Source organism: Pavona decussata, unplaced genomic scaffold (assembly GCF_977016875.1).
Source record: "Pavona decussata unplaced genomic scaffold, jaPavDecu1.1 SCAFFOLD_174, whole genome shotgun sequence".
NCBI lineage: Eukaryota > Metazoa > Cnidaria > Anthozoa > Scleractinia > Agariciidae > Pavona > Pavona decussata.
In genome coordinates, this window is record NW_028145585.1 from 190,083 (window position 1) to 213,619 (window position 23,537).

The window sequence follows — 23,537 nt, forward strand, 5'->3', positions numbered from 1 at the left end:
TAAGTTTAGTCCTTGCCCATTTCCTTAGGAAGAGCAAACCTTGTTGTTGAAGTACAACACGAATTACCAAGGTGAGTTAATTCTCTCTCTGATATGTTATGGTTTACCTAAAACGTTTCAGGGCATGCGGCTCTGAGGACAGAATGGCGTCTTTTTTAACAATTGATCAATAAATTACAGAAGTAAAGCCGGATTTGCCACCGCGGAAAATTCCAGTGAGTTTTCACATTGTAAAGAAAATTATACATTTGTCACGATTAACAGGGATGGCGCAGTGGTAAGAGCACTCGCCTTCCACCAATGTGGCCTGGGTTCGATTCGCGGTCTCGGCGTCATATGTGGGTTGAGTTTGTTGTTGGTTCTCGTCCTTGCTCCGAGAGGTTTTTTCCCAGTACTCCGGTTTTACTCCCTCCACGAAAACCAACATTTCCAAATTCCAATTCGACCTGGAATCTGTGGACGAATAGCCACTCTGAGTATGTGCCCCTGAAAATTCCCATTTATTTTTATTTTATTTTCATTTCATTTTCTTTTCACTTCTCAGACAGTTTAAAAAGGTAATTTCCACAACAGCAAACACTTGTCATAAAATCGATTCGCTGATAAAAGATCCGATACGACTGCACCACGTCTTCTCCTGTATATCCATCTCCTTCGAGGAGGAATCTGGAAATTTGCTGGAAAGTTCCTTTCGAGGGAAATTTCACTTTCGTATTCGCTGCCGCCTTTAGTGATCGGTAGTCTACGGTTGTTAACAAGGACCTTTATATTTGACTACGAGAACGAGATTGAGTACGAGTACGACTTTTCAAATTTATGTAGTTTGCGTGGTTTTGATAACTGCTTGTCACACCAATCTTGTCTCAAGAGTCTCCTTATCTGCTGGATATGATTTGAAATTTGAAAGTCGTACTCGTACTCAATCTCCTGCTCGTACTCTGATCTGAAGGCACGTGCGACACACTGGTGACCAGCCATAAACATCTTCATTTTGACACGGATTTGGAATTGTTGATGTTTTGGAATAACTGAATTTGAAATGCTGTTTTCTGGTTTTCTGTCAAATAAAACACGAAAATGTCCTTTCATTGACTTCGAGAGTGAGGGCAAAGCATGATCCCTCTGGGATGTAACCTGAACCAGGAGTTTCAGAGAGAAAAGTAGGACAGAATGGATAATAGTTTCGCCGCCATGTCCATCTTGGATTGTTCCATAGTGAACGTAAATTAAATCAAACCAAAATACTAATATTAAATGAAAAGTATGGAAACAGGGGGGTGCAGTAGAGTTGCAATCCATGCAATTTCTCTCAATTTCAGCCACGGCACTGCTAATGAACTTGTATTCAACCACCTGCTCTTGAAAAATATTTTCACATTTTGAAAAGAATAATATTTCTATCATTAAACATTCATTAAATAAGCTTTTCATTATCAAAGTTCGTATAAAAACCATTTCACGCTAAAAAATCACACAACAGCAAATACACTCGTTGACAAAAGAATCCGATACCATCGTGCCATGCCTTGTACTATATCTCCTTCTTCTCCTCCGAGGCGTATTGTGCGAATTTTGTTGAAAGTTCCAAGCAAGAGAAATTTCACTTTCATTACATTCCTCGCCTTCGCTGTGCGTTTGGTAATGTACACTGCAGTTCGTAATTGCGCGCACGCGCGTTAGAGAGTCTGATGATGACTGCATGTCAGAGAAGCCACGGTTGTCATAGGCAACGCTAGGGTCATGTGCTTCATTCTCGTTGATTTCCTTTATAAATGACACGTGTCGCGCGCTTATTGGACTAACTGCCCCGTGAGCAGGATTAGTAGGTTGTTCGTTGCTGAACGACACGCGAGTTGGTCTCGGTAATTTTTCAGTTGCTCTAGCGTCATTGTTAGGGCGATTTTGATCGTCAGATGAAAGAGGTGATTCTTCCTCGCGCAATTGCGCTTTTTCAGCAACTACATCAGATATAGTTCTTTCTTCCTTAGCTGCAACTGTTTCGTCTGCATAAAATGAACTAATACTCCGCACTCTTGCTTCCAGATTATCATCGTCAGCTGGTTGGGTTGAACCAACAGCTCCATAAGTGCGGGTGTTGTTTTCTTCGGCCATGATTTTCCTAAAATGGGAGAGACACTTAGAAGGAAACAAAACTCGTGTGAAAGAACAACATATGTCTGTACCGGGTATAGACTGCGAACAGTCTGTCTTTTACTCGAAAATCCGCGGGGAAGAACGCAAAAACCTGAGCGAGCACGATATTCAGGGACGAGTCGCGCGCGCGAGCGGCTAAGCCGCGAGTAGCGCCGAAACCGGAAGGTGAGCGTCTTTGCCGCTAGCTCGCGACTCGTGCTTCGAATATTCTGCGTTCCCTGCGAATTTTTCGAGTAAGAGAGAGACTGCTCGCGGTCTATATCGGGTATGGGTCGTCAGCCTGTGTAGCTTGCGGAACGTTGGGCGAACGCGAAATTTGGGCGAAAGAGCAGCGATGCCGCGAGGGGACTGGCCCAAATGTTGCTTTTGTGAATGCTTACAGCTATTTGGTCCATTCACTTTTTTTCTTTTTATATTAGAACCTTAAAGAAAAACGTTGAGGCTGGGATTAACAAAAACTTCAAAACACACTAAGAACATTACTCAGAATGATGGTTTTCTGCATTTTCGCCGTAAAAACTGGTACCTTAACGTCACGTTGCGAACCTCTGTGGTCGATGCTATTAGTAAAGTCAATTTTACCGAGAGTTGGCTGCTGCGGCATCTTGTACCCAGCACTACAGAGTACATGTGAGCCGTGCAACAGAGCATGTCACAAGCAACTTGACACCACATTGGGGCACATATTGCTCTTTGATATAGTTGTCTTGGTCACGTACGCATAGATTTATTGAGTAACGTATTAAGAACATGTTAAGGAAGGTGCCTACTAATAAAGAAGTATTTTGCGCGGTTTATGACTATGCGGGCAAAGCAGATCTTAGCAAGGGCTATTGGAATCCAAAAATTGTGGGTAAACGCGCATTTTGTAGAGATAATTAAGCAACAATTATTCTAAAAACAGTAAAAAACAAAGCAATGTATGGCGTTTTATTTCCAAACTGAAGCTTTATTATCTATGAAAAATGCATGGTTACCCCCAATTTTCTTTTTGGATACCAAGAGCACTTGCTAAGTTCTGCTTTCTACGCATAGTTTTAACCGCGCAAAAATATCCCTTTATAAGTAGGTACCACCCATAAGAAACGCGAGTATCCCCAGATGCACAGAACGTATGTGCAGTAACAAAAGTAGGCACCGTCTTTTTAAACGTTCTTAAAAGTCAAGAACGTTTTCAGGCTCAAACTGCCAAAAAAATAACGTTTAACCTTAGCCCCAAAATTAGACGTTCTTATAAATAAGACAGAGTATTACATTGTAAATAAACAATGTCTTCACAGGTCCCAATCCAATTTATCTGTTGTGCAAATATGTTTGCTGCAGATATGTACGAACCGTACAAACTTATTAATTTTCAATTGATTTCGGGGCGCAACCATCCTCGGAGACCCAGGGGCAGATAGTGAGGCCGAGGATGAAGTCAAAACGGGCGGGAAAAAAGTCGAGGAGCAAAAGTACGAAATTTATTCCCCGCCCGTTTTAACTTCGTCTTTGGCCCAACCACCAGCAAAGTGGTTTCGCGTTACTTGTGAAACCAACACAGGAGGGGACAGGTTTGTGACGAGAAGAGAAACCGAAACAACTTCCGGTTTATATAAACTTGACTCACGACCGGAAGTGGTGTTGTAAATCAGTGATATTTATAGTTGAATGGTACTACATTTTGACTGGGAGGTTTCACGACAAACCCAAGTCAAGAGATCAACAGAGGACCTGATGAATGGGCCTCGTGTTAATTTAGTGGATTTTGTTGAACTGCCGTTGAAAGCTCGATTCTTTTCTAGGTATAAATCTGTACATATCCCCATAAGGTGAAGTGTTCCATGGCCTACTTACTTATCTCCTGCCTGCATCGATCGCAGGAAATTAAACTGATGCAGATATTTAACATCATCTTCTCGTTCGAACAGCAGGTAAAGCTGTTTTACTTGGATAGAGAACTCACGGCTGACAACATTTATACTTTTCCGAAAGTTTAGTTCTCATTTGTAGGGCTTCGAGCTTCGCGCCCCGGCCGGTGGACCATTTGATAACACACCGGGGCAATAATAAAACGAGAAATGCCTGACAAAAAACAAAATGTTTACAGCAGCCGCGTGCATGATGCATAAATGAAAACGTGAAAAGGATTTGATTGAGCGGATATCGATATCTTTGAGCGTTTACAACAGTGCCATAAACGCATAATCGCTGGGTAATACTAATTAAAGCCGTGCATATCTACGGTGAGTAATGATCTGAATTGAGGTTTGGCTTCAAACGTTATTCTTCGTTTAATACCGGCGGTCGTAACCGATCGTATCTTTACTAAACACTGGGCGATCCTCTAGCTTTTTATACCTGCGCTGTGCCCATGAAAAGCCGAATTCAAATACGCAAATAAATTTCTGATGGCGTAAGAACATCCCTTGTTTATATCGAACGTTGTTTGGGATTGTTTTTATGCATCATGCCGGTGTATATCGTCTTCGATGAAAGCGATTGCAACACGCGGAATTCTACATATTCTTGCTTTTATAAAGGACAAGAGGAGGATTAAAACTTACCTGATTTGCCTTGAGTTTAAATTTTCTTCTAAGCTCAATGAACGTTTGACCGCGGGAAGAATCGGCGAAGTTTCTTCATCCCTTCTGTAACGCGGTGAGTGATTACGAAATATTAATACAGTGACAAAACAATAGCTAATCGATAACTTGAAAGATTTGTGTTTCGGCAGAGTTTGCGTGTTCTAATGTTACGCAACGAGGTCAGAGCAGTTTTATTGCTCTGAAACCCACCAAGTTGAGCTAAGAGATAGTTAATGTTGTAAAAAATGTAGATGCTTGCTTTTGATTCAGTCCAACAAGAAGTTTAACTTGAGCGTAATTACCATAAAGATTACCAATTGACAATACCATTGTTCTTATTAAAACAGTACGTGTCCAACCGTCACGTACTAAGCCAACTGATATGCTCCGCCCGAAAGGGGTAGGGAGTTACGAGCTGAAGTAAAGAACAGGGTAGAAATCTTTGTTTTTGGTATTTAAAAGGGCCTTTTCAAACATCTCAAACTGATCAACCGAAAACGGGATGCAGTTTTTCTTACTGTAGTTATGTGAAAGGATGGGGTAGCACTTGGGTCTAGTACAACTTTTTGCATGTAAACTGAATACAGAAAACATACGGCGCTTAGATGATCCGCCTTCTAGGATTTCGGCCTAGTGCTAGTATCTTCCTCCCTGCATGTAAACAGCCCCTATGTCTATCTTGGCATAAACTGTGAGCATGTATGTCATATGTGCTGATTCTCTTTTTTTCAATATCTTTATTTTTGCATTTGTTTTACAATCTTGTTGTTTGAGTGCGATTTTTCACCGTAAATTTCCTGTTTGGGTGGTGATCGTTTGCTTGTTCAATAAACTTTGTTATTTCTTCGCTGCGTTCCAGAAAGAAACTGTTTGTGGTGGCGTGTTTCGACAAGCGGCTAACAGGCTTTTGTTTAGTTACTTCCTAAATGTCGTCATAATATAACGCTGTTGCCGAAAGTGACTGCCGTATGTAAACCAGTCACAAACCCGTCTTTCCAGCGTTTGTTTCACCAGAAGTCGTGGAATGATCTTCATGTAGGGTGAGGTTTTTTCTCCCAGGCATGCATTTCAGTGTGAAGGAATAACTCTCAAAGATGTGAAATATACAGTATACATTGGCAGAAGTATTGCTTCCTGGTCTCAACTTTTGTGAGAAACTGGCTATTGGCAGGCAAAAGAAACTAACCGCCAGAACTGCTCGTTCCTGCGTCCTCTCTCTCTCAGAACTGCGTTGTCGTTTCTGCCGTAAGTCACACCACACCAGACCCTTTGTTTGACTGTTCATTGATTTCTTTTTAACCTCCAATTTTCATTTTTAATTCTCTTTAGAACTTGTTTTTTTCTCACATTCGGTACGTTTGGTATATATACGCGGTACGCTTGGTACAGTCGTTACGCTGACTTGGTACGTTCAGTACACTCGGCACAAACGGTACACTTGGTACGTTTAGTACACTCGCTACGTGAGTACTAGTACACTCGGTAAGTTCGGTAAACACAATCGGTACATTCGGTACACGCGGTACCTTACAATCGGTATGTTCGGTACACTCGGTAAACTCAGTATACAATAGGAGATGCCTGATTTTTGTCATTATTATTATCAACTATTTAACAATGACAATAATTTTATAAGCGAGCCCGATTAGCTCAGTCGGTAGAGCATCAGACTTTAATCTGAGGGTCATGGGTTCAAGTCCCATATCGGGCGTGCCTATTTATTATTATTACTGTTTTTTTTTTCTAATTCTCGGTTTTCACGTGACGTCACCAAATTCTAGAATTCAAAACTGGGAGGCCTACAAAATTTTTACCTTCATTCAAGGAAAGATTACCTAAAAATATGTCTGTTCACAATTTCTTAGCTCGATGTCGTGCTTCCTTTTGAAAATAGAACAGTTTCAATTTCCGAGTTTCCATCGTTCGTGACATCAGGAGGACGGCCGTGACAGAGCTTTTCCGTATCTTAAAAATGACTCTTCGGGTGATTTTCATCATTCTAAACAATTTGAGTTTGAGGAGAAATGTTGATCTAAACATTCGAAAATTCACAAGGGCAAACAAACCTCTTTTCTGGCAAAAATGAACTCCAGATGTTTTTTCCTATTTCCGACCGCCATGTTTGTGCCCCTCAGAGGGACACAAACATGGCGTCTCCATACTAAGCTCTATAAATCTATGTGGAACATTTTGTCAAATAACTCGAGTACGGAATGCCACGCAGACCTGACACTTGGACAGATGCCTTATTTATTTATCCTCTATACCATGTCAATTTCTTGACTTCATTCATGGAATGGTTTCGATTTTTTTTTTCAATGGCGTGACAGTGAAAACCGAGAGTTTATTTATGGTCACGTTCGAGCACAGGGGGCCCGCACAATGTGTCTGTGTAGCCGATTGTTATTATATAGTAAATGCACTGGATTTACCGTTTGCTTCACCTATAGCGATATATCGCTAACTATGTATATAAATCAATGATAAATAAACGTTGAATTACCTTATCTGTGGTATATAGTCGTCCTTTTACCTCAAAAGCGGTTTTTGAGTGATTTTGAAGGAGTTTGAGTTCGCCGTTGACTGTTCCATATATATATGTTGATTTATATACATAGTTAGCGATATATCGCTATAGGTGAAGCAAACGGTAAATCCAGTGCATTTACTATATAATAACAATCGGCTACACAGACACATTGTGCGGGCCCCCTGTGGTTCGAGACGATTTACCGTATTCTGAAATAGATACAGTGGAACCCCACTTTACGGATACCCGCCTATTACGGACAGTTTTGTTTGCCCCGACGAAAGGCTCAATGTTTTTTTCTTTTACATTAGCCTGCTTAATACGGACATCGGTTAACACGGTCAACGGACATTTATCTGTGGCAAAATTTACCTCGCTTTACTGGCACTTGTTATCTGCGCACTGTACAAATTGTCTAATATTCAGTAAGTCTGGCTGAAACACAAACTGAAAATGTCCTGAGTACAGGGTTGCGTTTTCAGTCGCGTTTGAAGCTCTTAAAGAATATTTTTTTGGTGCGAGTCCGCTTTAGTTTCAGCGCTCCTATACCCCACGAGCGAGGAGAAAGCGGAGGGGGTGGGGAGGGGGAGGGGAGGCTACACCTAGGCTACTTGGATGCCACCACCCATGCCCACTGCAAAACGGTGCAGTAAACTGCATCGTGGAAGTGACACTAACCACTGGCACTGTTTGTCTTTTTTTTGCTTTTGTTTTTTACTGTTTTTCCCTTAGGTACCAATCGTAAGTACCTTAGTTTCAGATCTAAATTCTGTGTTACGATCTGATTACGAATTTTTTTGGATCGCGTTGGTTAGACTCGACCCTAATGTGGGAATAAACTGAGTAATACTATCCGGTTAGTTCCTTCCAGATACTCAAGTTAGTGTGGGACTGGCCTTCCCCGCAGTCGTTTTTAGGGGACTCGTGTTACCTCCTCCCCACACTAAACTGTTAGGTAAACAGTTAGGAAATGTCAAATATCGGACACCACTTTCTGTAAAGAATGAAAGAGTGAGAAACATGGAGCCGTTGAGGACTGCTCTGTTTATATTTGGTCATGCGCGCTCAAGGTGCAACACAAGGGGGTATCATGAGTATACTGTAGAGTGAAACCTTGACCTGGGGACCGGAAAGAGTTTGGCAGCGCTTTCTTGGAGAAAATACATGTTGACACGTAAAATTGATATTGAAAAGTCGCTAGTCAAACTCAAGCGCGTGTTCCTCACTATAGTGTGGCACCTGTGAGCCGAAACTTAATTAAGCGGTAATCTTTATTAAGGATCTGAAATAAGGCTTTTCAATACATTTTAATAATCCATCCACGCTATTGTCTCTACTGAGGAGACGAAAATTATAATATTTTTAGAATCGAAACTTTCTAGAACCCAGCTGGCTCTCCACTGCCATCCTCGCATTCAACATTGTTTGGCCAATCACAGACAAGGTGGACTGGGTGGAACTTGAGTCCCGCGGGACAGGCCATATGGTGTGTATTGCCAGCCATGTTGCACATTATAAAGCCGGAACAGTTGTTAGGATAGGGGTGGACTCCGGCTGCATTGCTTCGGCAAAAATCTAAAGGAAATAATATGAAACGACGTTCTTTATTATGTCACTGCGACACACCGCTGTATAAGAGTCCTGTGTAGTACGTGTGGAGCCGAAGGACATCTAAGACTGAGTTTGCCTTTTGGTCGAGGGTCGAGGGTAACTAGTCGAGGGTCGAAGGTAAATGGTCGAGGGTCGAGGGTAAATGTTCGAGGGTCGAAAAATGATTCAAAATTATTTTCAAATTATTATTTTCCAAATGCGGCAAAAACAGGCACCGGAAACTCGAGTAAACACGAGCCTGTGAACTTTTGAGTTGACGAAGTTCAGAAATAATTTGAAAATAATTTTGAATAATTTTTCGTCCCTCGACCCTCGACTAGTTACCCTCGACCCTCGACCCTCGACCCTCGACCCTCGACCCTCGACCAAAAGGAAAACTCTCTAAGACTTAGCTATTAGATCGTCCTATTAGGACACAGCTGAATTCGAAACAGATCAGAAATCAAATTCCCTAATGGAGAAAATAAATTCGAATAAAGCAAGGCTGATACTGCGTAGAAAACTGAACACGACAGCGACATGATAGAGACCAAACCGGAAGTAAATAGATGCAACTGTGGACAGCTGTTTTGAGCTAGTTAATTCTCGTCAGCACAAAGAATTTGGAATATCATGCTGCTGTCGCAAAAAGCTGAGTGAGGATAGACAGAACTATCCTTTAGCGAAGGAAGAGCACGAATATTGATAGATTCTGTTTTGTGCCATAAGATTTCGGTTTTGAGCTCTTCGTGTGACGCACCCCAAAAGAAAACGAAGAAGCTACCTCATCAGTGCACTAACAATCGACCTGTTAGTCTCAAATCCTTTCAAAATCACAGTATTCAGTGAGGTCGATGAGGATCGTTTAAAAACAATCACACCAGTTTTACTCACCTGAATCTTCCTTTTCAAGCCATCTGGCTAGTACTTCTGAAAGGTGATAAGAAAAAAAAATCAGCTCGCTGAATTTAAAAAAACCCATTTTTTGTCCTCCAATGGCGTTCGTTATGACAAGAATGAAGTTTCGATGACTCAATTAATGCAAGTCATAAAAAAATAATTTCTAGTCCAGAGTCTGCATTTGATCACTGGTTTGTATCCTAAGCTCCTTAGTATATGACGTAGAACTCAACTTAGTTTACCAGGCTGAGCATAGCAATTAGGAATGAAGAGAAGTAATTGGGACGACGAGAAATCCTGTGAAAACAATCCCTTCTAGCGAATCTCACCGCCCGCGGCCCCAAGGGGCCATTCCTCCCTCTCTCAAAGACCGAGAGAAATGAGAGGCCACACTAGTTTTCAGAGACTCATTTGATTGCAGTATCTATGGGTTATGGGAAGCCCGAAGTCTCAGTATGGACCTGTTGTGGATATTGCAAGCATTCACTTTTAATGCCGATGACTCCGCGAACCAGCGACGTCGTTCTGAGGCTTGGACAACCTGGTTTTCAGCTAGGTCTCTCCTGGGAAATAAAGCAGGGGCACTCAATGGGAGTTTTCTCTCAGATCCTTTAAAACGCTATTTAAGGCTATCTGGAGTGCCTTTAAAGTTCTGTAGATTGATTTAAAGCTGCGCTATAAAATTTTTCATCTGTTCGGTCATTCTAGGAGAACTTGAGTCTTTTCGAAATTACTAGGGCATTTTTGTCCATTTCCCAAAAAACGTAGGTCTTATTTCCTTTCCGAACATCTTAGCTGACCTTTTTTCGGTACCCGAAACGACATTTTTATCAATCCGAAAACACCAGGCCTTAAATTTCCCATATTACGAAAGTTCGAGGCGAAAATTATTTTTAGAAAATTGTAGCGGATGAAGGGCCTTCCGAACAGATAAGTTACCGAAACGATCTGTTGGGTGCCCCTGATAAAGGGGAGAGACCATGGGAACGAGTTTGAGGCACGGAAATTTCAGACGTGGCATTAGCTATAGATCACACAGACTTGCACGGAAGTCCGAGCGACCCAGTCAGGAGTCTTTCAAGAGCCGAGCTGAAACGAAGAGAATCGACTGAATTTGATAGTTTAACTCGCAAAACCTGCTGTTAAACAAAGGTAATAAACTAAAATTGACTTTAACTCTGGGTTTTCTGTTTGTTTTCGTAACGTTTGATTAGAGCATGATTTTCACGAATCATTGAAATTTGTGGACTGGAAGGAGAGAAGAAAGGAAGGAAGCAACTGAGGAAGGAAGATAAGAAGGAAATAAAGAAAAAAAGAAGAAAGGAAGAAAGAAGGAAGATTAAGGTGGCCGAGCACAGTTTGCGCGAGCTTTACAGATTCTGTTAGTGATGCTATTGAGCGCGCGCTAGGGTTGTGGTAAGCAAATACTATCGACCACTCGATTTTATACCAAAAGGTAAGTTTTGCTCTTAAAATAACTTAGTTTCTCGTTTGTGAATCCTTCTTCATTTATCGCCGAACAAAGAAATTGAGTTCACAATGAGCTAAGCCTTTTTGTACGCCTTTCATCTTTCTGAGAAACCCTAATTAAAAGCCACGCATGCGCATTTGAACAAAAAATTGTGACTGGTTATTTTAATGGAAATAAACTGTTTTCTAAGGAACCGCTCGTTAGAATTTCGTGAAATTTGACAAAACAGTAGTTTTCTAAAAGCGTAACTTGCTGTTAGAAATGATTGACAGTTCATAGACACGTGATTTGGACCTCATGCTTTCGCAAGCTAGCTAGGTTTCAGTTTTCATTACAATCTTGTATGATTCTCGCGTAGTTATGGTGGAATTCGAATCGAACGATTAAACAAGTTAAAATTGGTGGTGGACGAACTCGTAATATTTGACATGGCGCCCAACGTGGGGCGGTGAACACACAATCGACGAAATGGGCGAGGAATTAGCGCGGTCTCGCGCTAAACGCGGTGGTAATCGAACTGTATTGACGAAGCTTGCGAACGAAGCACATGATTTGCTGAAAGACGAGGTCTTAAATCGACCACGATTGAAAACTCTGGCTGAATCGTTAGCAGAAAAGTTGGAAATTGTGAAATCCTTAGACGAAGCGATTCTCGAAACGTGTAAGGTCGAAGACATCGAACACGAAATAGAAGAATCGTACGAAATTAACGAAAGAGCGTTGGAAATACGACGAAGGATCATGGATGCGATAGTCGCTGTGGAGAAGGGCCCCGACGAGTCCGACAACAAGGAAATTGGTGGAAATAATGTGCCCTTGGTGTCCCTTGAATCGCCTATTATTTCTGGAGATCAACACGCAAATACAACGGTAAATTTGGATTCTGGAAATCCCCCAATTCATGTGCCGGGGGGGTGTGGACAAAACCTGGGCCCGGGCCCATGGGCTAGCCCATGGGCTACCCCATGGGCTACCGTGTGGGCCACCCTATGGGCCACCCTCCAAAAGATGACTGGATTAATTATTAATTATTAATTATTAATTATTAATTGTAACACGTGATTGCAAATATTTGCTTATATTTGACCTTAAAGTGCTACTACGGTGATAATAATAGAAATGACAGGCCTGCACGGCTCACTGCGTTATGTGGTGTACATTTTTATGAACGCTGCCTTTATATTTTTGCCCTAACGAGCATGTCCTTAAGAGATTGTCCTCTCTTGTAGGATATAATTGGCGGATTTTTGAATATGTTTCTCAGCAAAGGCTGATTTTGTATGAACTTCCAGTTTTGCATCAATATATTTTTAAGGTTACGCACCGATGGGTGGTACGTTGTAACAAAAGGCAAGATTTGTTTACGAGTTTTTTTCTTTTGCTGTAGAGCCGACTGTCTTCCGGCGAAGTTGACTTCTGATAACGTTGTCTGTATCATCTTGTGGGGATATCCGCGCGCTATGAGGCGCGATTTAAATTTGGAGATACTTTTTTCGAACGTTGTTTCAGAAGAATTTGTTCTCAGTAGTCTGAGTGCTTCGCCTTTAATAAAACCTCTTTTAACACCCAAGGGATGGCTCGAGGTAAAATGTGTATACTGAAACGTTTCAGTAGGCTTGTAATGTGTACGGATGTCAAGGATCGATTCATTTCTGAAACGTTCTCCTTTAAAAATTATTGTGTCGAGAAAGCTAGTCTCGTTCTCTGAAATTTCGGCCGTAAATTTCATAGTAGGATGGAATTTGTTAGCTTGTTCAATGAACAGGTTAATTTCCTTTTCGTCACTATCCCACAATGAGAAAATGTCATCAATAAAACGTTTCCATTCTATTGGTTTTGTTTTGCTTTGACTTATCATTTTTGTTTCAATATCGGCCATAAAGATGTTTGCAAACGCAACGGCCATTTTTGTACCCATTGCAGTTCCATGGGTCTGAAGGTAATTTTTTCCAACAAATTGGAATGAATTTTCCTGAAGGATAAGTTTAAGCATTTCTTTGAGGTAGTGTGACGGTATAGGAGGTTTATTGTTGTGGAATGCCTCGTATGCTGTGCATACTGTTGTAATACCCTCCTCCTGTGGTATATTTGTATACAAGCTTGTTACATCCATTGATACTAAGATAGTATCTTGAGAGACCTTTGTCTTTTCTATGAAGTTTACGAAATCCGTTGTATCTTTTAGATACGATTTCTGTTTTTGTGCGATGGGTTGAAGTAATTTGTCCACAAAAGATGATAATCTTTCTGTGGGGCCTTCACAGCCCGAAATTATAGGTCTTCCGACCGGATTTGGTTTGTGGATCTTAGTAAGGGTGTAAAATATTGGTATTCTTGGCGGATCGCTCGTTTGAGAAAACCATTTCTTTGTCATGTCATCAATGAAGTTATTTTGATGCAATTGTGCGACAAGCTCGTTAACTCTTTGTGATGTTTCCACCGTCATGGGAGTTTGGAGAGGTTTATAATGTTCTCTGTTGTCGAGTTGAATTTGAGCTTCTTGTATTTTATCGCATTTATTCATGATGACAGTTGTTGTGCCTTTGTCTGCTTTTTTTAGAACGATGTTAGCGTTCTTTTTCAGCTCTGTGAGAGCTTTATATTCATTGTGTGACAGGTTATTTTTAGGTTTGATTGGTTTAATCTCTGCTAATTGGATTTTCACGCTTTCCAAGTAGCTTTCTAGGGCAACTGATTTTTGAACCGGTGGTTTCCAGTCTGATTTGACGTGGAATGGATGCGGTTCTTTATTTTCTTTGTGAAATATGTATTTCAGGCGCATACGTCTTGCGAAATGTTCGAAGTCTAACAAGAGTTGGCGTCTAATGTTATTCTCGTCTGTCACCGGTGTCGGGACAAATTTGAGCCCTTTAGAAATAACGCTGACTTGGCTGTCGCTAAGTTGTTGGTTTGAAAAATTCTTTATGAATTTCTCGTTGTTTTCTCTTTGTGTCTCAATCCGTTTTTTTTGCCAATTTTTTTCTGCGCTCTTTGCGCTTGTAACTTCTTTTGTGCCCTTTTTTATTTTCAACCCCCGTTGTGATGGTTAGGTTTTCAGAGATAAGACTGTTGTACTTTTCAACATCTTTATTGTTGCAGAATTCTGCAACACATGTGTGTACAATATTTCTTTGCCGGAAGACAGTCGGCTCTACAGCAAAAGAAAAAAACTCGTAAACAAATCTTGCCTTTTGTTACAACGTACCACCCATCGGTGCGTAACCTTAAAAATATATTGATGCAAAACTGGAAGTTCATACAAAATCAGCCTTTGCTGAGAAACATATTCAAAAATCCGCCAATTATATCCTACAAGAGAGGACAATCTCTTAAGGACATGCTCGTTAGGGCAAAAATATAAAGGCAGCGTTCATAAAAATGTACACCACATAACGCAGTGAGCCGTGCAGGCCTGTCATTTCTATTATTACCCCCAATTTTCTTTTGAGATACCAAAAGCATTTAATAAGTTCTGCTTTCTCTGCATAGTTTTAAACCGCGCAAAAATATCCCTGTATTAGTGCGCACTACCCATAGGAAACCCGACTATCTCGAGATGCGCAGAACGTATGCGCAGTAACAATAGTAGGCACCGTCCTTAATTCTTCGGTTCGAAAATAAAGTAGACTTACTTTCTTGTTTCCAAAACGTGAAATTTCACTTCCGGTTGGATAGGACCTGGTGCTAATCGGGCTGTGACGTCAAAACACTAACTTAGGTCTACTTATCAGCTGAAGGACACCTTTCACAGCCATATTTACTTTATGACAGTTTAACAGTTAAACAGTTTTGGGTGACAGTTTGAGATCAATTTTTAGACCCCTATGGTCATGACTTAAACAGTATTGCGTGACAGTTATAAGTCACCTTTTAGTCATCTTTGATCATTACTTAAACAGCAATGCGAGACAGGTCATTTCTACCCCTTTGGTCATTACTCAAACACTAATAGGTAATCTCTTAGTCATCTTTGGTTATTACTTCAACAGCATTGCGTGACAGTTATAGGTTTTTTGTCATCTTTTGACAATTACATGTCACATTTTAGTCACCTTTGGATTTGCGTGACAGTTGTAGGTCATTTCTTTAGCAGTATTGCGTGACAGTTATAGGTCATCTTTTAGTCATCTTTGGTTATTACGTAAACAGTATTGCTTGACATTTACAGGTCACATTTTAGTCCCCTTTGGTTTTGCATGACAGTTACATTTCGACCCGTTTGTCATTACTTTTTTAATCTACCGTTTTGATTATCAATCCCTCTGAAGTTTTAGTAGTAGATCACGTTTGAATTTTCAACGCCATAATAAATCCAGTCATCTTTGGGAGGGTAGGCCTAGTTGGCCCATGAATAACCGTAACCACGTCATTAAAAGTGTTGCTTTTAAAGTCTCGGCAAAGAAAAGATAGATAACTTCAGATTGTTTCATTGGCTCTAAGTAGATTCGCCCTTCCTCCGCTTACTTTTTCAGGGGGAGGGACACTTTTTGGCTAGCATTTTTATCATGTTCTCCTTAGCATGTGAACAGGCTCCCGGGGGAAGGAAAAGATAGATAACAGATAGATAACAGATTGTTTCGTCCCGATCGCTTTGCTCTCCGAATTATTCAGTTTCGCGCTCGCAAAAATGTTTTTTTTTTAGCCCTCGCCAGGAGCATGTTCGCAGGGTATGATATCCTTTAATTTTGTTTAGAAAAAAGAATTGATAACTAGCAATTTTATCTGTAATCTTAAGATCTCAAAATAAATGCATGATTCTATTGTCTTCTGGTATTATCTGGCGTACACGGCACGTACCACCGTACGTACCAGTTGGCGTTTACACATGAACCCTCACTTTGACACAGTGCGACCCCCTCCCCCCACCCCCCCTTTGAGAAATCCTAGCTACGCCGCTCACTCGCTTTTTCTTTTTTGTTTGAAGTCAAAGTCTTGTTGTCCTTTAATCAAATAAAGCAAGTGACACACTCGGATTAACTAATAGTTTAAGATGTCTTATATAATCAACATTTTCCATTAACAACCCCCAACAACTTGTTGATACGTTGCGTGACGGCTCCATTTTTTGTAAGACTCACAAAAATACACTTACATTATTTCGTGCTGGTCAAGTTAAAGCGTTAATGGTAATTTGTAAGAGTATATATTTTTACGTACATCATTCTAATTATTAAAGCAAATATTTGCAATCACGTGTTACAATTAATAATTAATTCAGTCATCTCAATAATTAATAATAATTAATAATTAATCCAGTCATCTTTAGGAGGGTGGCCCATAGGGTGGCCCACAGGGTAGCCCATGGGGTAGCCCATGGGCTAGCCCATGGGCCCGGGCCCAGGTTTTGTCCACACCCGTGCCGGGGAGCTCGAGCACTAACACAATACATGCTGGAAACACGCAATCGTCGGGGAGTTCGAATGCGAACGTACTACACGCTGGAAACACACAATCATCGGGGAGCACTGATCATGCAGGTATGGTTCAGCAAACTAACTTTAGCTCGTTAGCTAATCCAAAGGCAAAGTTACCTAAGCTCGTTCTACCGAAGTTTAGAGGTGAAATTACTCAATGGCAGACTTTCTGGGATAGCTTTAACAGTTCCATTCACGTAAATCCTTATCTAAGCCCGATCGATAAATTCAATCATTTGCACTCGTTGTTGGAAGGCCAAGCGGCACGCGCTATACAAGGATTGACTCGAACAGACGCGAATTATCAATCGGCTATTGAAATTTTGCAGAATCGTTTTGGAAGGCCCCAGAACATAATTTCAACGCACATGGATGAGTTGCTGAAAATTCCTGGGTGTACTAGCGACAAGGCTTCACAGCTCCGATTCGTGTATGACAAGATTAGTGTAAACGTGCGCGGTTTGGAGTCCCTTGGTGTCAGTTCTAGCCAGTATGGAAGCTTGTTAATTCCCGTAATTATGTCCAAATTACCGCAAGAAGTACGAATTCAAGTCGCTAGAAACACGGCTCAAGAGGTCTGGCAAATGTCTGGCATATTGGATGTGATTCGACAGGAAGTTGAGGCTCGAGAGATTAGCGAAGGTGTAAAAGTGAACGCTGACAAACCTAAACAAACATACAATCAGATGAAAACACCGTCTGCTGCAGCTCTTATCGCAAAGGTTAACGAAAGCACGCGACCCTCGCCAGCTGGAACCCAAATTAAATGTGCTTATTGTGGTGGCGGTCATTATTCAGCTTCTTGTAATCGTGTTACCGACCTGCAAGCTCGTTTGGAAATTCTCCGAAGAGATCGAAGATGTTTTGTTTGCTTGCGGTTCGGTCATCAAAGCAGTTCGTGTAGTTTGGGCTGTCGACGTTGTAACGGAAAACACCACCAGTCCCTGTGTCGTCAAACAAATTCACCGAGAGAGTCATCTACCCCAAACGAGTATTCGCAGAACACGCAGACTCTTGTGAGTCACGCAATGGACAGTCACGTAATGGATGGTCGTACAATGGATGGTCACGCAATGGACAGTCACGTAATGGATGGTCACGCAATGGATGGTCACGCAGCAAACACACAACCTCAGAGAGTCACAACAACCGCCAGTTCTGAAACGAAAGGACACGTCTTATTGCAAACCGCAACTGCGCTCGCAACAAATCAAGATGGGTCGAAATCCACAAAGGTGAAAATATTGTTCGACTGTGGAAGCCAACGTTCTTATGTAACAGATAATCTCAAGTCTAGGCTTAGCCTGAAACCAACAAAGACGGAAACTCTTCACCTCAACACATTTGGAGAAAGGAACTTTCGAAAACAAAAATGCGATGTTGTAACTTTGCATCTTGAGAGCTGCAACGACGAGACTGTGAAGGTTTCTGTCCTTAGTTTTCCTGCTATTTGTTCACCGCTCCCGACAAGAGTAGACGCAAGCAGCTACCCGCATTTGCAAGGACTGCAATTAGCGGACTGCTCCGATTCCCAAGATTCGATTGATGTCCTTATTGGATCTGACCATTACTGGGACTTCGTAACCAATGAAATCGTGCGCGGAGACTTTGGTCCTACTGCGATCAATAGCAAGTTCGGATGGCTGCTCTCAGGGCCTACGGAGTTCGCGACTAGTTCTGAAACAACTGTGACAAACCTGATCATATCGGGAAACAGCAATGGTTTGTTCGACCACACCCAAGACCCCCTCGTTGACACTTTGAAGCAGTTCTGGGAAACTGAATCTATCGGAATAAAAGGAGAATTGGAATGCGAGCAGTCAAGTGATTGTTTCAACGACAATGTGCGATTTAATGGTGAACGTTACGAAGTGGAACTCCCGTGGAAGGAGAATTGTCCTGTCATATCGAGTGATTACGAACTGTGTGTCAACCGTCTCAAATCTCTGCAACGAAGGTTGTTGAAGGAACCAGAGTTAATTCAGGAATACGATCGAATCATTGAAGATCAAATTAGCCAGGGAATTGTGGTCCCCGCAGAACAAGGCGAAGTAAACGAAAGCGAAACTGTGCATTATTTACCGCACCATGGTGTGATCCGAAGAGATCGAGAAACGACTAAGTTGAGAATTGTGTATGACGGATCAGCTAAACCACCTGGACGCAATCACTCCTTGAACGATTGTCTTCAAACTGGTCCTAATTATACACCGCAGTTGTTTGACACTCTTGTTAAATTTCGCTGGCACAAGATTGGTCTGACAGCCGATATCGAGAAAGCATTTCTGATGGTTGGAATAAACGAAAACGACAAGGACATGCTGAGATTCTTGTGGTTTAAGGATCCTGGCGACCTGAAATCCGAAATTGAACATTTGAGATTTACGAGACTGGTGTTTGGACTGAGACCATCGCCAGCTATTTTAGGATCGACGATTCGACACCATTTAGACGCGCAACTATCAGAGGAGTTCAAGATGGAATTGATCGAGCGGTTAAAGAATTCCCTGTATGTGGATGATCTCGTTACCGGAGAAGCGAACGATGATGATGTGTTGGATTTGTACTCGAAGTCCAAATCAATTATGCAGCGAGGTGGATTCAATTTGCGGAAATGGAACACTAACTCGACCGTTGTACGAGAGGCAATCAACCGATCAACTGAGGGAGTGACGCCCCCATCTGTTTCCGAAGGCATAAAGTCTGTCACCGAAGAAGATGAATCCTATGCAAAGGCCACAACAGGTCCACCAGTCAATGACGACAAGACCGCTGACAGCAATATTGTCAAGGTGTTGGGCTCAATTTGGAATACTGCAACCGATGAGTTCACGTTCGACTTGTCTGATCTTTCAGAACAAGCTAAGCTGCTTCCGACTACAAAGCGATCGTTGCTGAAGATCTCGGCTAAAATATTTGATCCGCTTGGACTGTTGAGCCCATTTACTATACAGTGGAAGGTCTTATTTCAAGTACTTTGTAATGAGCGCACCGACTGGGATGAACAATTGAGTGACGAACGCTTGAAGAAATGGAATTCACTCATCGCCGAACTTCAAACACTGAACAGTGTTCGCATACCGAGATGTTACTTCGACAGCCATTCCGCAAGTCTGCTGAAATCAGCGCAACTTCACTGCTTCAGCGATGCGTCTGAAAGGGCATACGCAGCGGTCATTTATCTTCGCTCGCTTTACGAAGATGGACATGTGGAAGTCAATTTAATCGCATCGAAGACCAAGATTGCACCGTTAAAGAAACAGAGCATCCCCAGGCTTGAGTTACTTGGCGCTACGATTCTGGCACGACTCGCTAAAACTGTGCAGAACGCCTTGCCCCAGAAGTTAGAAACTGTGTACTGGGTCGATTCCATGACAGTCTTATGTTGGATCAGGAATACAAGGCCATGGAAACAGTATGTCATGAGCAGGGTGCAAGAGATCCGTGAGAGCACCCCTCCAGCGTCGTGGAAATTCTGTCCCGGCGAACAGAACCCAGCCGATATCCCTTCGCGTGGAATGACATCGAGGGAATTGGTTACCGAGGACAAATGGTGGAAGGGTCCAGAATTTCTGCACAACGTTGAAGAAGAATGGCCACGTGAGGACAACGCCCACTCCGACAACGAAAATGCCATGAAAGAAATTGCAAAGAATCCTGCAAATATTACACATGTTTTGGTCAGTGGTGAACAAGTGCGACAGACTGGCTTACATCAAATCATTGATGCCAACCGCTACAGTAGCTTGACAAAATTGTTGCGGATTACTGCTTACGTCCTTCGATTTGCGAGGAGATCAAAGGAGAAGAGAGGTCCCGAATTGAACGCAGAAGAAATCCGATCTGCCGAAGAACTGTGGATTAAGTCCATACAGAACCAATCATTTTCAGAGGAAGTGTGCCATTTGATGTCGACAAGAAAAACGCCCGCTCCAATTCTTGTGCGACAGTTTGACCTCTACATAGATGAGAGAGGTATCGTGCGATGCAAGGGTAGAATTCAGAACAGTTCACTTAATCAAGAAGCCAAAACTCCAATGTTGTTACCTTCAAAGCATTACGTGGTGGATTTGATTATCGGTGACCATCACCGGCGGATGCTGCACAGTGGAGTAAACACAACGTTGACGTCTGTAAGAGAGCGGTTTTGGGTATTGCAAGGAAGACGAGCTGTCAAAGGGTGTCTACGAAGATGCGTGACGTGCCGAAAGGGGCAGGGACAGCCATTCACCCCACCACAGCCACCCGATTTACCCGAGGAACGAGTTTCTGATTGTCCACCTTTCACACACACAGGTGTGGACTTTGCAGGTCCTTTATACACGACAGATAAAGGTGGAACAAACGCAGATGAAGCTAAGGCATACGTTTGCCTGTTTACGTGCGCCTCTACTAGAGCCTTACACTTGGAGCTAACAAGACGACTGAGTGCCGAAGCCTTTCTATTGGCTTTTCGCCGATTCACTAGCAGAAGAGGTTTGCCAGCCACATTACTATCGGACAACGCCAAGACATTCAAGTCTGCTTCAAAGGAAGTTGTGAAAATAGCAAGAGCCCAACAAGTTCTCCATTACATGGCAAACAACGGTGTAACGTGGAAATTCATTGTTGACAAAGCCCCATGGTGGGGCGGATTCTGGGAACGTTTAGTTCAAACCGTAAAGAGACCGCTCAAGAAAGTGATCGGACGGAGTTGTCTGAGTTTCGAAGAGCTCGGTACCCTACTTACAGAGGTGGAATGTGTCGTTAATGCTAGGCCTCTAGCATACGTTTACGATGACTTGGACGGTGTGAACTTTGCGCTAACTCCTTCACACTTGATCAATGGTCGACGCTTGCAGAGCACTCCCAATTCAAGCCACTTTGAAATTGTTAGCACCCATGACACGCTGACGCGACGGTCGCAGCACCAGAAACGCCTGCTGAATCAGTTTACAGCTGCCTGGAGAAATGAGTATTTGGTGAACTTACGCGAAACACACGCTACGAATTCGAGGAGAAAGGGAGAGAATCCAGAAATTGCTGTTGGTGACGTCGTACTGCTTCAGAAGGATTCGACCAAGAGAGCACTGTGGAAATTAGCGATCGTCAAGGAATTGCTAGCAGGAGGTGACGGCCAGGTTAGAGCGGCAGTTGTGCGGGTAGCAGATACCGGAAACTTACTCAAGAGGAGTGTCAAGCATTTGATTCCAATCGAAGTGAAGGCCAACGTTGACCTATTGCCGCAGCCCGAGAATTCAGTTCGGTCTGAACAAGGAACAGTAGCTGTTGATAGCAGACCTCGAAGAAGGGCGGCGATTGATGGAGAAATTCTACGGAGACTGAGATCATAAGAACTTTGACTATTTGAATTTTGCTGAACGTTTTCGTGTTTTAATTTTCTCGAACTTTGCAGTATGTTGCAATGGAACTGAGACCACAAGTGGTCTTCAAGAACTCATTAATTTGCGGGCTACATTTGTTGTATTTGTTTTGTTATTTCACAAGTACATCTGTATCACTAAGTTGAACAGATGCGGGGAGTGTTAGAAATGATTGACAGTTCATAGACACGTGATTTGGACCTCATGCTTTCGCAAGCTAGCTAGGTTTCAGTTTTCATTACAATCTTGTATGATTCTCGCGTAGTTATGGTGGAATTCGAATCGAACGATTAAACAAGTTAAAATTGGTGGTGGACGAACTCGTAATATTTGACACTTGCCTACAAACCAAAAACAAAATCTAACAGAGGGTATCTTCAAAAAAGTGCAAAACCAACATTTACAGGAGATCTGTCTGTTAAAATTACATGAAAGTAGCGTCACTATGTCAGTATTTTGTGGGTTTTTCTGGATACAAAATATGGAAAAAATCTAACGAGTGCATTTTCTAAAAATTAAGAAAAACCATTATTTGTGGACGGTTAATAGCTTGCTGCGTTGCCATGGCAACGGCACCTTGTTCAACAAGAAGTATCAAAAATTATTCCTTCTTAGTCAATCTTGCACCATGCTAATTTCGGGTACTCAGAAGTACGTAGTTTTCAAATAATGTTTACTAACACCTGTGTAATGGAAAAACTGTGTTCGGCCACCTTAAGGAAGGAAAGAAAGAAAGAAAACATACAGTTGTTTTAGTCTACGTAGCAAGTCGTTTCGTTGGTTTCGCTGCACAAAAGTTGTAGGGAGAGCTTTTGCCCTACGGAAGAGGTTTGCCACGTACGTGGCAGCTACAGCTAATTCAATTAAGAAATTTAACACAAAAATAGTGGTAAGAAATCTTTTGCATCTCAGGAGTAATAGGAACAAATTGTACTTTACCTGAACCAAAGAGGAGAAAAATGTTTGCCAATAAGAATTGAATCTTCATGTTTTGCACTTTAAATTCAAATCGCTCTCAGTGTTATATGCCGAAACCTCTTGGCTTGTGATACGGTATTTGGGAGAGCTGCGTATGATATTGGCGATTTAGAAAATCTAAGCTGGTAAAGCTGGACACACATTTACGACAGCATGCCAGCTTGGACATTGACAACTAGGAAGCGTGCGAATATTGTGGGAATATTGTACGCCAAACAAATGTGTAAATAGAACTGAATGAAAGTAAAGTTATTGCTGATCTTAAAATTCAGTAAATTTCAACTCTGAAAATGTTTAAGGCTTTAAGATGTTCGTGGTAATTGTTTATGCGCAGCCTTACCGCGCATGTAATTTATGTCGCAATGTCAACCTAGTGACGTCATGTGCGAGCGCGCGCATACTTAGAAATCCAGCCACGTATAAGGCTGCTAAACGTTGTCTTAACTTTGCTTGCAGTTTATATACTCTCTATAGATAATTTTCTTTACCAATCCTTCACAGGTTGTGAAAAAAAAAGGACAAAAAAATAAATCGTCGTAGGAAGTTGAAAATTTTCCTATCATTCTACCC

At 41.9% G+C, this 23,537-nt stretch overlaps 4 protein-coding genes across 5 annotated transcripts; 1 reads left to right on the forward strand and 3 right to left on the reverse strand.

Annotated features, from left to right (window-relative positions):
- Positions 1 to 1,311: 1,311 nt before the first annotated feature.
- On the reverse strand, positions 1,312 to 5,023 carry LOC146463811 (uncharacterized). 2 transcript variants are annotated; one of them, XM_085083968.1, is made up of 2 exons: positions 2,737 to 2,903; positions 1,312 to 2,119 (listed from the first exon to the last, which is right to left on the reverse strand). In XM_085083968.1, exon 2 carries the CDS (start codon positions 2,110 to 2,112, stop codon positions 1,462 to 1,464), a length of 651 nt encoding a protein of 216 aa, XP_084940094.1. In that variant the 5' UTR covers positions 2,113 to 2,119; positions 2,737 to 2,903; the 3' UTR covers positions 1,312 to 1,461. The 2 variants fall into 2 exon arrangements, with proteins under 2 accessions (XP_084940094.1, XP_084940093.1); XM_085083967.1 differs by lacking the exon at positions 2,737 to 2,903 and adding an exon at positions 4,701 to 5,023 and having other exon boundaries at positions 1,313 to 2,119.
- Positions 5,024 to 8,514: 3,491 nt separating this feature from the next.
- LOC146463812 (chondroitin proteoglycan-2-like) lies at positions 8,515 to 23,074 on the reverse strand. Its single transcript, XM_085083999.1, has 3 exons — positions 22,929 to 23,074; positions 9,736 to 9,771; positions 8,515 to 8,826 (listed from the first exon to the last, which is right to left on the reverse strand). The coding sequence occupies exons 1-3, from the start codon at positions 22,975 to 22,977 to the stop codon at positions 8,630 to 8,632; spliced, it is 282 nt and encodes a 93-aa protein (XP_084940125.1). The 5' UTR covers positions 22,978 to 23,074; the 3' UTR covers positions 8,515 to 8,629.
- Positions 11,469 to 21,959, forward strand: LOC146463813 (uncharacterized). The gene is made up of 2 exons (XM_085084005.1): positions 11,469 to 12,126; positions 16,580 to 21,959. The coding sequence occupies exons 1-2, from the start codon at positions 11,681 to 11,683 to the stop codon at positions 21,957 to 21,959; spliced, it is 5,826 nt and encodes a 1,941-aa protein (XP_084940131.1). The 5' UTR covers positions 11,469 to 11,680.
- Positions 12,323 to 14,180, reverse strand: LOC146463814 (uncharacterized). Its single transcript, XM_085083964.1, has one exon. The coding sequence runs from the start codon at positions 13,992 to 13,994 to the stop codon at positions 12,390 to 12,392; it is 1,605 nt and encodes a 534-aa protein (XP_084940090.1). The 5' UTR covers positions 13,995 to 14,180; the 3' UTR covers positions 12,323 to 12,389.
- Positions 23,075 to 23,537: the final 463 nt, after the last annotated feature.